The sequence below is a fragment of the Delphinapterus leucas genome, chromosome 19 (genome assembly GCF_059928025.1).
Source record: "Delphinapterus leucas isolate spDelLeu-1000000601 "Yukka" chromosome 19, BTC_Dleu_Yukka2, whole genome shotgun sequence".
NCBI classification, from domain to species: domain Eukaryota; kingdom Metazoa; phylum Chordata; class Mammalia; order Artiodactyla; family Monodontidae; genus Delphinapterus; species Delphinapterus leucas.
This window is the reverse complement of record NC_143147.1, coordinates 44290781-44303876: the sequence shown is the minus strand read 5'-3', so window position 1 is coordinate 44303876 and position 13096 is coordinate 44290781. Positions and strand designations below refer to the sequence as shown.

Genomic DNA, 13096 nt, shown 5'->3' with positions numbered 1-13096 from the left:
ACCTAGCAAACACCCATCAGGACTCAGCCACCGTGTTTGGAAGTTCTCAGAAGCATTCTCTGCCACCACGCTCCTTTCCCCCTGAGTTGGGTAAGTGCCCCACCCCTTCCCCCTTGTGCTCCGGCGCTCGGTCCTTACGCCTAGTGTGGGTCTCGTGGCACAGTGTGGCCTGACACCCACCTCGCCCTGACCCTAAACAGCTCTCAGAGGACAGGGACCATTTTGTGCTCATCCTAACATCCCTAGCAACTAGAACACAGCAGGGCAGGTACTCGGTAAACGTCTGGGCAATGGAATAATTGTACTGGTGGTGGTAGACAGTGGACTGAATTTGCTGCTGGCCCTGTTGGGATGTTTGATCAGGGAGTGAAACCAGCAGCGTGTGGAACTCCTGGCTTCTTACCCGTTTGTCTTGTCCTCACAGCCTGATGAAAATTCACTGGATTTTTCCTCTTGTATGCTACGGCCCGGGATTAAAAACGCTCAGGAGCTTGCTTGTGGGGTGTGCCTTTTAAACGTGGACTCCAGGAGCCGGGTAAGTCACCTGCCTTCCCCGCTCCCCTGCACGGGCTGCTTCCCTGACCGACCCAGGAGGCAATCCCATCTGGCCCTTCTCCGCAAGGTCTGTGACCAGAGGAGGGGAGTTTATCAAGCCCTGAAATCTGACCACAGAAGCAGACATGTTCTTTCAAAGGGGCAGCGGGGGGGGAGCTGTCGAGGGGTGGAGGCAGCTCCTGCCTTTCTAAGGAGCGGGCTTGTTGGCACGTGCCTGCCCACCCTCTGCACAGTGGGGTGGCAAGGAGAAAAGGTTAAACCTGTAAGGACTCGTTTGGAGGCCAGAGGCCCTGTTCTGGGAATTTTGTTGACCTTATGGTTTCAACGTTATTTCAGAAAGAAGAGAAGCCTGCAGAAGAACATCCTAAAAAAGTATGAACCAGTTACGCGTTATCTTAGCGTCTCCATCTTAATTTTGAGTGTGGAAGGCAAATTCGATGATTCCACTGCCATCCTGAGCTGTTCCAATCATGAATCCTTTGCTGAGTCCTTTTCGTTCCCATAGTGTTTGATTCAGTCAACTAACATGTCCGTGCGGGTCCACTTCCGTCTGCTGTGCATGCTTGTGGCTCATAGCTGGCTTCTGGTGTTGCTGTTATTTTCCTCTGGGATGAACAGGGTAACAGGAAGAGCAGCTTCTGGAAGATGAAGTGGTAGTGACACACAGAATGAGATCAGAGAGCTTCAGGACTTGGCCGTTAGCAGACAAAAACAAATTGTTCAGGGTTTAGAGCTTTATTTATTTGTTTACTTGTTGAGCTTTACAAAACACCCCGGAAGTGATTGAGGTTAGGCCTGGCTGACTGTAACTTACCGGTAAGCATTATTCATCTGGAAATCATTCTGCTGCGTTTAACATCTTTATTTTTTACAAATCCTATACCTGTTTGGACTTTTTAATGATGTCAGTTGGGTTATCAGCTCCGAATGGCATTAGACCCTAAGAGTCTTTAATCTTTCATTTGCTTTCATGATAGGGCTGCAGTCAGCCTCAGGAACTTAAGGGACGGCCTGTTACAGTCAAATGCCAGCCTCAGGGACGGGCTGCTTTCCTCACAGAGAGATCAAAATGATCCCCAGCCCGTGGCTGTTTTCGTCCAGTGTCAGGACCCCTGCCGACCCACACAGCCTCTGTCTGCCTTTTCTAGGAACAATTTGGCCTCCTTTTGCTGAAACTGGGTTTAACAGTAAAGATATTTTTATACCTTTAATTAGCGGCGAAAAACTTTCTCGCTTGAATTCCTGTAGCCACCTGCTCAGCTTTTGTGTGTGTGCCAGTTTGGCCTCAGCCTCTGTGACCTTGAGAGGGGTCCGTGCTGGCTGCTGGTCAGTGCCCAGGTGTCGAGGGAGCCTGACTGGCCCCCCATGTCTGTTTCTTCCCGGCAGGCGTTCAACTCGGAAACGGACAGCTTCAAGCTGGCGTATGGAGGACACCAGTATCATGCCAGCTGTGCCAATTTCTGGATCAACTGTGTCGAACCAAAGCCTCCCGGCCTCATCCTGCCTGATTTGCTCTGAAATTTCCTGAAAGCTCCTGTGGGAAGTACTGCCTGAGTTTGTTTATTTTCCATCACACCCCTTGGGGTGACAGGGACCGATAAACAGAATGCGAATGCTGCAGAGCTCCCCCCACCGCCATCAATCTACGTGAAGAAATCCTCAGGAGGTGGCGGGGGAGGAAGTGCTGCGGAAGTTCCCAGTCTTTCCCACCAACGACCTTTGCCCCCAGGTTCCCACAGCCAGTCTTTGGTATTCGAGCTAAAACTGCTCTACCCAAACTGCACTGGAAGTTTGCTGACTTATCTCTAGTTCTCTTCAGATGTTTTAAAACATGGGCCACAGTTTTCTTTATCTGAGGAATATTTGCTGCTGCCGTATTGAAACTGTGAAGAACTGACATTTGAAGAAAAACAAATTATTGCTATAGGACTGGAGTTGCAAGGATGTTTTGATCCAGTGTTTGTGTGTATCTAGAACACTTGCTGTTCTGTGAAGCAGAATGCATTTATCCGCATTTAGTTTGTTAATATCTGAAATGAATAAAAAGGGGGAAATTGTGATTAAACTGGTACTTTTATAGAAAAAATTCTGTTTCTCTCCATCGGACAATGGCAGGTGGGTGAGGGCAGACTTACCAGCTTTACTGTCGCAACCGACCCAATTCTCTACTCTTTTCGTTCATTTCTAAGACTGTCAACTTATAAGAAAACTTTCTCAAAACATGCCTGGGAACTTTGCAGTGAGAAGAATGTTCATTTTGACAGAGGCCTGAATCTCAGTGTATCGGGGTGAATATCGTTGCCCTTAGGCGCCTTCAGTGAAAGCCTTGTTTTACCTCACACACAGACTGTGAACGTGATACTTTTTTCAGATGAGATTTGGAAAGCCAGCTGAATGAAATCTCTTTGCAGAGGCCTCTAGCCAAATTTCCAGAAATGACTGCACAGGGACCAATACCGCAGTATCTCTGTGAGAGACCGGGAAATTAATTCAGGGTTAGAAGGTGGAGCTCCTGGCCTAGCAAGGAGAAAAGTAAGGTGTGTATTTGTGGTAGAGGCACGTGACTTAGAAGCAAAGGCAGGAAACTGTTCAAAAACAGCACTGAATTTTAGAAGGAAAAGGCTTATGCTCTCTGGTATAGGGAATTTTCTTTGCCACTTAAAATGAATGCATAAAATCAGGGGGGAAAAAGCCAGGTGGTTAAAGACTGTGTTATTCCTGGGAAGAACCCCCCAAACTAGGACACACGTTTCTCTCAGTTGTTAATTACGTGCTTTACCAAGAGATTTTGAATCTTGTGTGTTTCACTTTGTGTGGCTTAAGCTCTCTGACCTAGACTTAGTTTTTATTTGTAAGCTGGGAAGAGTTGGTTTTGTCTGTGTAATTGCTGCTTTACATAATTAATTAGATCATTTTCCCTCCTGAGGACAAAACTTGAGGAAATTGTTGTGTTCCACCTTACTACCTCTTACTTCCCTCCGCTCCAAGAAAGGTAGACAACATTTTCATTCCCGAGCTCCTGATGCGGCTTCTGCTTCACCTGGCTGCGCGCCCGAGTGCACAGAGAACTGTTGATGAGGTAAATCTGTTTTTCTCATTTGCTCCAGATGATACCATCTCCAGCTACTAATGCCTGGGACAGCTGTCTCTGAATCGTTACCTTTGCCCTCCACAGAGCCAGTGGGTGTTAGTGACAACACAAGTGGGCTGGTTTCTAGCAGGCTTTGCCTGAGGCCTCTGGGTTCCACTTTAGCCTGTGCAGCACCTAGGGTTTCAACACGGCACCAAATTTCAAGCAGCCTTCTAAGTGGTCTTATACATTCCATGATAGACCATGATAAGAAAATCTACCTTTGCGACAAGAAGTGTCTCCCAGTTTGACAGAATTTACATTGCAGAGGCATTTTTTGGAAATGCTGTGTGGACTGTTATTCTGTCACAGTGGTCCATATTGATGACATTTCAAAAAGTATGCTCACCTGTTAACTAGACTGGCTTCCATTTCTAGATATATTCCAGAATGCCTCAGATAAAATTCCTAAGTATAATTACTGCTGACCTTACCAAGTATGATAGGTTTAGTCACTCCACGGGAGGTGCCAGGGGAAAATACAGCAGACATCAATAAAAAGCCTTTGCTATAAGGAGTATTCACTACTTTCAGTATCTGTTTAGTACTGGAAATGTTTTATTAGATCCACCAGTAAAGATCTGGGGAGTGTGGAATACCGTTGCATTGATTTTCTTTATGCAGGTTTATTAAAATGAGTCAACACTGCATGCAGCTTCACCTCAGCGCTTGCTAGCCAAGAGCCCAGTGTCCTTGGAAACAGTAACCAAGGTTACTTACTTCCATATAGTGCATTGTGCAAGCTGCTTCACCCCCTTCTTGAGTGGCAGTTGGTAAGCACTGTTTTGGTGTTGTATTTTGCCTTTAAATTTTTTATGGCTTAGTGTGTCATTTTTGTCTGGACATGCTTGAGGTAGAAGCAGCACAGGGTATATGAGGATATTATCCATGCTTTATTTTTCCTGTGGCTACTAGTTAGTTCATATAGGTTGCATATTTTAAATTATTTGAGTATCTTTTGTGTGCATATGCATAATTCTTTGCTGATTTACAGATGCCTTCGACTTGCCTTTTATTTAATGACTAGCGTGTTCTTAAGATTTGAAAAGATTATAGGGCCTTTATGTTATAGAAATCTGAAATGTTTGCTCTGCACTGGGGATCACTACAAAATATCCCGTCACACCGTGGGAGGTCACGTACCTTCCTTCGTGACCTTTAGCTAATAGACTCCAACATTTAGATTGGAAAGGTGTTAGGCTTCCCAAGTGCTAAGTTACATCCCAGTAGCGGCATTTGCCAGGATTTCTGCAGGAAATCTTTCTTAATTACCAAGAATATTTTCTTGCTGTGTACAATTTGAGTTTTGCACATTTATCCAGAGACTACCAGACTTAGAGTTTGCCTTCATACTGTAGAAGCCGTAGCCTCCACAGCCAGTTTGTTTTCCTGACTGATTTTTGATCATGTGCTGCTGAGGCATTTATGGGGCGCCCTGATTTCCCACAGAAACTAGTAATTTCAGTTTAATCTTCCCCTCTAGACACTAATGGTGCATGTTTATAAAAGTGGGCAAATTGTATAAAATAAGAAAAGGTGGACTTTAGAGGGAAACCATTGCCACAAACCAGGTAAAATCTGGAGGATATAATGTATAGAAATACGTGGCCACTGGCATTATATGTAGGGCTTCTTGCCAAACAAGCAAACAGACTGAAAATCTAGGAAATTCTTCTACAGGTAAGCAAGGAAATGAAGTAAAACAAAGCCGTTGCTGGGACAAGCAGCTCCCCTATAAAAGCAAGGAGCAACCTGGTAACGCCCAGTGGTTTCCCAGGAGCGTGCAATAGAGAAGAGCTAATAGAAACTTCTACCAAGTCCCAGCCGGTTTCTGGGGGCTTCCCTGGTGGCGCAGTGGTTAAGGATCCGCCTGCCAATGCAGGGGACGCGTGTTCAAGCCTTGGTCCGGGAAGATCCCACATGCTGCGGAGCAACTAAGCCCACGTGCCACAACTACTGAGCCTGCACTCCAGAGCCCACGTGCACAATGACTGAAGCCTGCATGCCTAGAGCCCGTGCTCCGCAACAAGAGAAGCCACCGCAATGAGAAGCCTGTGCACCGCAACGAAGAGCAGCCCCCGCTGGCCACAACTAGAGAAAGCCTGCGTGCAGCAACGAAGACCCAGTGCAGCCAAAAATAAATACGTTTTTAAAGTTTATAAAAAAACAAAAAAAGTTTCTCTGGTGGAGGACTCACTGCTTTGGTGCCCTCCAGTTCCCAAGAGACAACTGAAAACCGTACCTTTTATTAGAGTGTACACTGTGCTGTTTTCTGCTGTTCCAACACTGAATGAGGTTAACATCTGCCCATCTGCAAGGATGGGCAGTGCTGACGTGAGTCAGGTGGGATGTCTGTCTGATTTAAGGAGCGTTCATAATTAGCACAGGAGCCGTATTTTAATAGCTGTTGGAGAGCATCTTTCTTCCCTCATCCACACACATACACACCCCGAAATTCTTATCAGTAAAAATTCCAGTATGTTAAGCAGATATATTTATTAAAAATAATGCTAATATAGACCTGGGGCACACTGATTCCAACAGAGTGTTTGCAGATTCCATTATAATTAACAGCTAAATAATAAAGGCTTGTTTTTTAACTTACTTACAGAGTCACTAAATAATAGGAGGAAAGGAAAGAGGGCTGATCCAGTAGAGACTGACACTGGTATCAATGTTCCCTAAGCATTTGTTTGGTCGGCAGCCTTGGGCAAAGCTCGTATCTAAAGGGTTAATCGGGGCCCAAAGTGATTTTTTGCACTGAGCTCCTCCCATGATGCCAAAAGGCATGGGATTGAGAATAGAGCAGAACCAGTTTATTAAACTGTTCAAATTGTTAAAAAGGATTAAAAGCCAGTTAAAGATTTTCATAAACACTATTCCAAAATGTTAGTTTTAAAAATGTCAGTAGCCATGTAAGCATTCCCCTTACGTTCCTCCCCTCCCTCCCTTCCTTCTCTCTTAAGACAGACATGAACACCCAGTGTAAAAAACACTTGAGGGAGAACCGAAAGTCAACCGTTTGGAAAGAAAGGTGAAGGGGGAGCAGACGCGGGCAGCAGCTGCTGGTACTGCTCGAGGGGCTGATGCAGGCTTTGGTGACTTACATCCCCCAGTAAGGCATCAGGTGTCGGGACTCCTTCTCGTAAACGTCTGGAACTATGCCATAAGGTGTCTGTACCATTTTAACTGTCGACTTCCCAAAGAGCTGGCGCTCGTAGTCTATCAGCTGCCTCCAGAAGCCCACGTTGGGCCTGATGACGGGCCTCCGGGCTTTCACCCAGGTGTGCGCCTCCAGCAGGCACACGTTGTGGTACTTCATCAGGTATGCGAGGCAGAGCGTGGCCGAGCGGCTGACCCCTGCAGCACAGTGCACCAAGGTGGCCCCGTGTTTCCTGCTCACGCTGTGGATCTTGTCAGCCACGGTGTCAAAGTACAGTCCAATGGGGGCATGAGGCACGTCAGCCAGAGGCACTTTAACATATTCAAACTGGGGCCAGTTGAAATTGGGGATCTCGATGGTAGCATTAACAATGCAGGTGATGCCACGAGCCTGGAGGAGGTGCCGGTTGGAGGCTATGCTGCCTCTGCCCAGGAAGAGCGAGGAAGTGATTTGAGCAATGCCTCCTATGTCTCCCTCAGAAATCATCCGAGGGGCCATGAGAGTCCGTGGTAGCGTGCTGTGACCTCTGGAGCTCATGAAGACGCCAGCAGTCACACTTGCATCGTTGGAAGTAAGACCAGAGTGTTTTGTTTTCCTCCACCAAGGAACTGGAAATTACAGTCACTTTCCTGCAAAATACAGGTGTATGTCAGTACTTTAAACGCTACTGATTCATCACAGCCTTCGGCAGTGTTTGTGGAATGGGGAGGTAAAAGGATTAGAAATGCTTATCTTCTATAATAGTGTGTGCTTTCCAGGACGTAGACAAATCATTTTCATCGATTAATAGTTAGGAAAAGTAGTCTAAGATGCCAATATGCAAAACCAATGTAAAAGTCAGCACTCCGGTGATTTTTTTTTTTTTAAAGGCACTAAATAGAAAGTCATCCTATTTTAGGAAAAGTTAAAGACAGAAAGAAGCCCAACTACTCCCTGAACAACAACCTTGCAGGGTCTTGCTCTTACTGAAGGGAGTGGTGTTCCGTGGTAATCAGGAAGAAATCAGAACTTGTGATCCTTTCTGTGGCCATGTTCTTTCATATACTTCTCTTGCCTACCTCCACAGCCATGATGGCCATATTTTCCTAAACCTAAATCTAGACATAGAGATCGTACATAGATTATACTTAACAAAGTATAAAAACGATATCGCTTTAGGTAATACATCCAATGCATGGCCTTTGCAGACTAAAGAGATACCGAATTGGATCAGTTACAGAAAAGCCAGGACATATGGTCACCTCAGCCCTTTATAATTTAAAAAACAGCTAACTCTATCATATTTGTGACATTTGAATACCTGTGCTATGTCATTTCCATGGAAACAATCCTAGGCAATTTGAAGGCCATGGTCTCAAAAATTCATTCGTCTAAGTTAATAAGCATTTTAGCTGACCTGACCCTGGGTGTGGCTAAATTACTTCACCTTCCTCAGCCAATTCTAAGCTCCAAGATGTATCCCACTGGCTTAAGATGTATTGGAATTAAAATTTAACATTTGAACATCTATATTCTTTCATTAGTACAGTAGTTATTATAAAAGACATTCAATATTATATAATCTCTATATAGTCTTTCATACCACTTTATAGTCTGTGCCCTCTGAGAAGTGCGCATAATTATCCCCACCCAGGGTACCGTAGGGATGCCCACGGTGACCTCAGTTAGACAGGAACATCCCCGGTTCCACAGGCCGGTGATGCTGGGACTTACTCACTTGAGGAGTCTGATTACTCTGGAGTCCTGCGTCTGCAAAGTCCTAAGTGAGTGAGTGCTGATGAGAACGGATACAACTCAGATCTGCAGAAAGACAAAGAGGCAAGAATATCGTCAATCAGGAAGTTCCAAAGAATTCCTCCTGGGCTTTGTTTGTTTGTTTGCGGTACGCGGGCCTCTCACCGCTGCGGCGCACAGGCTCCTGACGCGCAGGCTCAGCGGCCATGGCTCACGGGCCCAGCCGCTCCACGGCACGCGGGATCCTCCCGGACCGGGGCACAAACCTGCATCCCGTGCATCGGCAGGCGGACTCTCAACCACTGCGCCACCAGGGAAGCCCTCCTCCTGGGTTTTTACTACGAAATTGGGTTTGACTGGAATAAATCTAGGAAGCGGAAAGCATGTTAAATATATCTCCATGTGCCTTTAAAGAATGTGCCAGTAAGAAATATCAACCCAAGTCTCAGATTTTTGTTAATGACACATAACCCATGGTGTGAAAAATATTAAGTGCTGTTTTGGCCACAACCAAGATGAATTTGAGAGGAGATTCAGAGACCACAACATGCTGAAATGTAAGGCTCTGCTCACGGGGCCAGCAAGAGATGCAGAGCAAGCTGGACTCTCTTCCCTGTGCCCACAGTCCACCTGGCAGTGTGGGACTGTTTGCAGCGTGCTAGATGCTACAGTGGGTGCAGCAGCCGGGCCAGGTGCCCGCAGCCAGCCAGCTTTGTGAAGAGCCGTGCTGCAGAGGTGGCTGCAGCTCTGAACGTCAACTACAGGAGGTGCTGGTGGTGGACAGCAATTTGAAATTGCTTTCATTTTGTATTCTCTTCCAGGTTGGCCCTCTTACTCACTCATTTATGTAACAATATGAACACCAATCAGTATCATTAAAAATGTGTTCCTTCCCCAGTGGCATGCAAATCAATGAAGTTAGAACACACCCTCACAAAACATAACTCAAAATGGCTTAAAGACTTAAATATAAGACATGACACCATAAAACTCCTAGAAGAGAACACAGGCAAAAACATTCTCTGACATAAATTGTACCGCTGTTCTCTTAGGTCAGGCTCCCAAGGCAACAGAAATCAAACAAAACCATAAACAAAACAAAACGACAACCTACAGACTGGGAGAAAATGTTTGCCAATGATGCCACTGACAAGGGCCTAATTTCCAGTATATACAAACGGCTTATACGACTCAACAACAAAAAAAACAACACAATTGAAAAATGGGCAGAAGACCTAAATAGACTGCTCCAAAGAAATACAGACGGCCCATAAGCACATGAAAAGATGCACAACATCGCTAATCATTACAGAAATGCAAATCAAAACTACAATGAGGTACCACCTCACACCAGTCAGAATGGCCATCATCAAAAAGTCTACAAACAATAAATGCTGGAGAGGGTGTGGAGAAAAGGGAGCCCTTCTACACTGTTGGTGGGAATGTAAACTGGTGCAGCCACTGTGGAGAACAGTGTGGAGGTTCCTCAAAAAACTGGAAATAGAGTTGCCATATGATCCTGCAATCCCACTCCTGGGCATATATCCAGACAAAACTATAATTTGAAAAGATACATGCACCCCTATGTTCATAGCAGCACTATTTACAATAGCCAAGACATGGAAACAGTCTAAATGTCTATCGACAGATGAATGCATAAAGATGCGATACATATATACAGTGGAATACTACTCAGCCATAAAAAAAGAATGAAGTAATGCTATTTGCAGCAACGTGGATGGACCTAGAGATTCTCATTCTAAGCCAAGTCAGAAAGAGAAAGACAAATACCATATGATATCACTTATATGTGGAATCTAAAATACGACACAAATGAGCATATCTACAAAACAGACTTACAGACATAGAGAACAGACTTGTGGTTGCCAAAGGGGGGTGGAGGGGAAGGATCGGGAGTTGGGGATTAGCAGATGCAAAGTATTATATACAGGATGGATAAACAATGAGGTCCTACTGTGTAGCACAGGGAGCTATATTCAATATCCTGTGATAAACCATAATGGAAAAGAATATATATAACTGAAAAAAGTGTTCCTCCCCCGTACGTCCCTCTGCCTTTCCCACGTAACCACTGCACTTAAATTTTCATTTTTTTACAGCTCTCTTGAGACATAGCTGACATACAATTTGATGTACAACTTGATGAGGTTTGACATATGTGTACACTCAAGACACCATGACCTCAAAATGATAAACATATCCGTCACCCCCAGAATTTCCTCATGCTCCTTTATAATTCATCCCTCCCTCACCCTCTAGCCCCATTCCCAAGCAACCACTGATCTGCTGTCACTACAGTTTACATTTTCTAGACTTTTATACAATGGAATCATACAATGTAGGGTTTTTCTGTTTGGTCTGGCTTTTCACTCAGCATAATTATTTTCACATTCATCCATGAAGTTGTGTCTATCAACAGGTCATTCCTTTTTATTGCTGACTAGTATTCCATTGTGCAGATACAACATGGTTTATCTCTTCACCTATTGATGGAAATGGGTTGTTTCTAGTTTTAGACTAGTACAAGTAAAGTTGATGTAAACACTCATGTGTAAGTGTGCATATATGCCTTCCTTTCTCTTAGTTAAATACCTAGGAGTGGAAGGGCTGAGCCCTATGACATGTGCATATTTAACATTTTTAAATAGTTTTTAAAAAATAGTTATAGCTTGCAACCTAAGAGGCAGGCTTCTAATTAAACACACATATAAGGGTCTACTGTAATCCTCTCCAGAGACCTCACAGGGCAGGCACTGTCTTTGTGCTGTCCCTCTGCTGTGTTCCAGAGCACCAGTGTTTCTCGGAGAGTAGCTTCTGTGTGTGTCTGGTGCCCTGGCTTTTGTGGCTGCCACCCAGGGGACACCTCTTCATCACCTAGCTCTGGGGGCAAACACAGTTCTTGGCTGGCTACCAACCCTGGGGCACAACACAGCCAGCCAACTGAAACACACCCTCAGTCTTTCTGTGAAAGAGGCCTATTTGCTTTTCCTGGAGCTTCAGCCTAAGGGGCCAGCTTCTGCTTTGGCACACTCTGGGGACAGACGCCAGTGGACGCCATCTGTGTGTTCACCCTCTGCCTCACTCCAAGTCTCTGGTATCTTCCAGAAAGGAACTTGTATACTCATCTGGTATCCTGATTTTTGTCACTGCTGCCCAAGGGACACCTCTAGATCACCTGGCTCTGGTAGACAGTGGGACTTACTGCTAGTCATCCCACAAGACTGTATATTTACATACTTTAAAAGCTGGTGACTGAGACCCTTCCCTATAGAATACTGACAGGTCTGGACCCACCTGCAACTACTGGAAGCCACTAAAAATAAAATAGTCTGGACAATCACAAAGGTTTGAGGGACAATCACAAAGGTTTGAGAGACAACCAAGATTAAGGCAGGGTTGAATGGTAAGATTCATCTCCTACACAAGGTCACTCCTCCAAGACTGGGAGAGGTGGCTCTTTTATCTAACGCACAGAAACCAACAGGGAGAGTCTAAAATTAAGATGAAAAAGTAGAGGAATATGCTCCAAATGAAAGAACAAGATAAAACCTCAGAAAAAGTCATTAATGAAATGGAGATAAGTGATTGACCTGTTAAAAAGAGTTCAAAATCATGGTCATAAAGATGCTCACTTCACTCGAGAAAAGAATGGATGAACACAGAACTTCAACAAAGAGACAGACAATGTAAGGAAGTATGAAAAAAGTGACAGAGCTGAAAAATACAATAACTGAAAAATACACTAGAGGGGTTCAACAGCAGAGTAGATGACAGCATAAAAAGGATCAGTGAACCTGAACACAGGGCAGTAAAACTCAAGCCACTGGAGCAGTAAAAAGAAAAAAGAATGAAAAGAAGTGAAGATTGCTTAAGGGACTTATGGGATAACATCAAGCAAACCAACATTTACATTACAGGGGTCCGAAAGAGAAGAAAGAGAGAGAGAAAAGGGATAAAAACGTCCCTGACCTAAGGAAGGAAACAGACATCCAGATCCAGGAAGCCCAGAGAGTTCCAAATAAACGAAACCCCAAAGATACCCACACCAAGACACATTATAATTAAAACGTTCAAAGTAAAAACACAAGAGAATTTTAAAAGCCAGAAGAATACAACTAGTTATGTACAAGAGAACCCCCATAAGACTATCAGCAAGTTTTTCAGCAGAAACTTTGCAGGTCAGAAGGGAGTGGCATGATATATTCAAGGAGTTGAAAGAAAAAACTTCCAGACAAAAATACCAGCAAAGTTGTCATTCAGAATTTAAAGAGTTTTCCAGACAAGCAAAAGCTAAACTGGCCTTACAAGAATGAACGCAACTTTTTAAAGCTGAAAATAAGGGCCACTAATTAGTAACAGGAAAACATATGGAAGCATAAGTCTCACTGGTAGAGGTAACTATAGTACACTTTAGAAAAATATAATGTAAAGGTGGTATGGATTAATTACTCATACAGCTAGTATGGAGATTAAAAGATATAGTAGTAAAAATA

At 44.4% G+C, this 13096-nt stretch overlaps 2 protein-coding genes across 26 annotated transcripts in view; one reads left to right on the top strand and one right to left on the bottom strand.

Moving 5' to 3' along the window:
- Positions 1–2620, top strand: part of SYNRG (synergin gamma) — a 92286-nt gene extending 89666 nt beyond the window's left edge. For 11 of the 19 annotated variants that reach the window (XM_022552720.2, XM_089901017.1, XM_022552717.2 and 8 more), the window contains 4 exons: positions 7–90; positions 425–535; positions 892–927; positions 1942–2620. In XM_022552720.2, coding sequence (XP_022408428.1) covers positions 7–90; positions 425–535; positions 892–927; positions 1942–2073 — 363 coding nt within the window. In that variant the 3' untranslated portion in view covers positions 2074–2620. Of the gene's footprint in view, positions 1–6; positions 91–424; positions 536–891; positions 928–1941 lie in introns of those variants that run through there. The other 8 variants (XM_022552723.3, XM_022552722.3, XM_022552732.3 and 5 more) reach the window with 2 other exon arrangements.
- The window catches only part of DUSP14 (dual specificity phosphatase 14), a 32205-nt gene continuing 19114 nt past the window's right edge, over positions 6–13096 (bottom strand). Inside the window, exons 2-5 of one of the 7 annotated variants that reach the window (XM_089901038.1) lie at positions 8566–8648; positions 6793–7477; positions 1761–2585; positions 6–1193 (exon numbers count right to left, since the gene is read on the bottom strand). In XM_089901038.1, coding sequence (XP_089757164.1) covers positions 2579–2585; positions 6793–7385 — 600 coding nt within the window. In that variant the 5' untranslated portion in view covers positions 7386–7477; positions 8566–8648 and the 3' untranslated portion in view covers positions 6–1193; positions 1761–2578. Of the gene's footprint in view, positions 1194–1760 lie in introns of all 7 variants that reach the window. The other 6 variants (XM_089901035.1, XM_022552734.3, XM_089901039.1 and 3 more) reach the window with 6 other exon arrangements.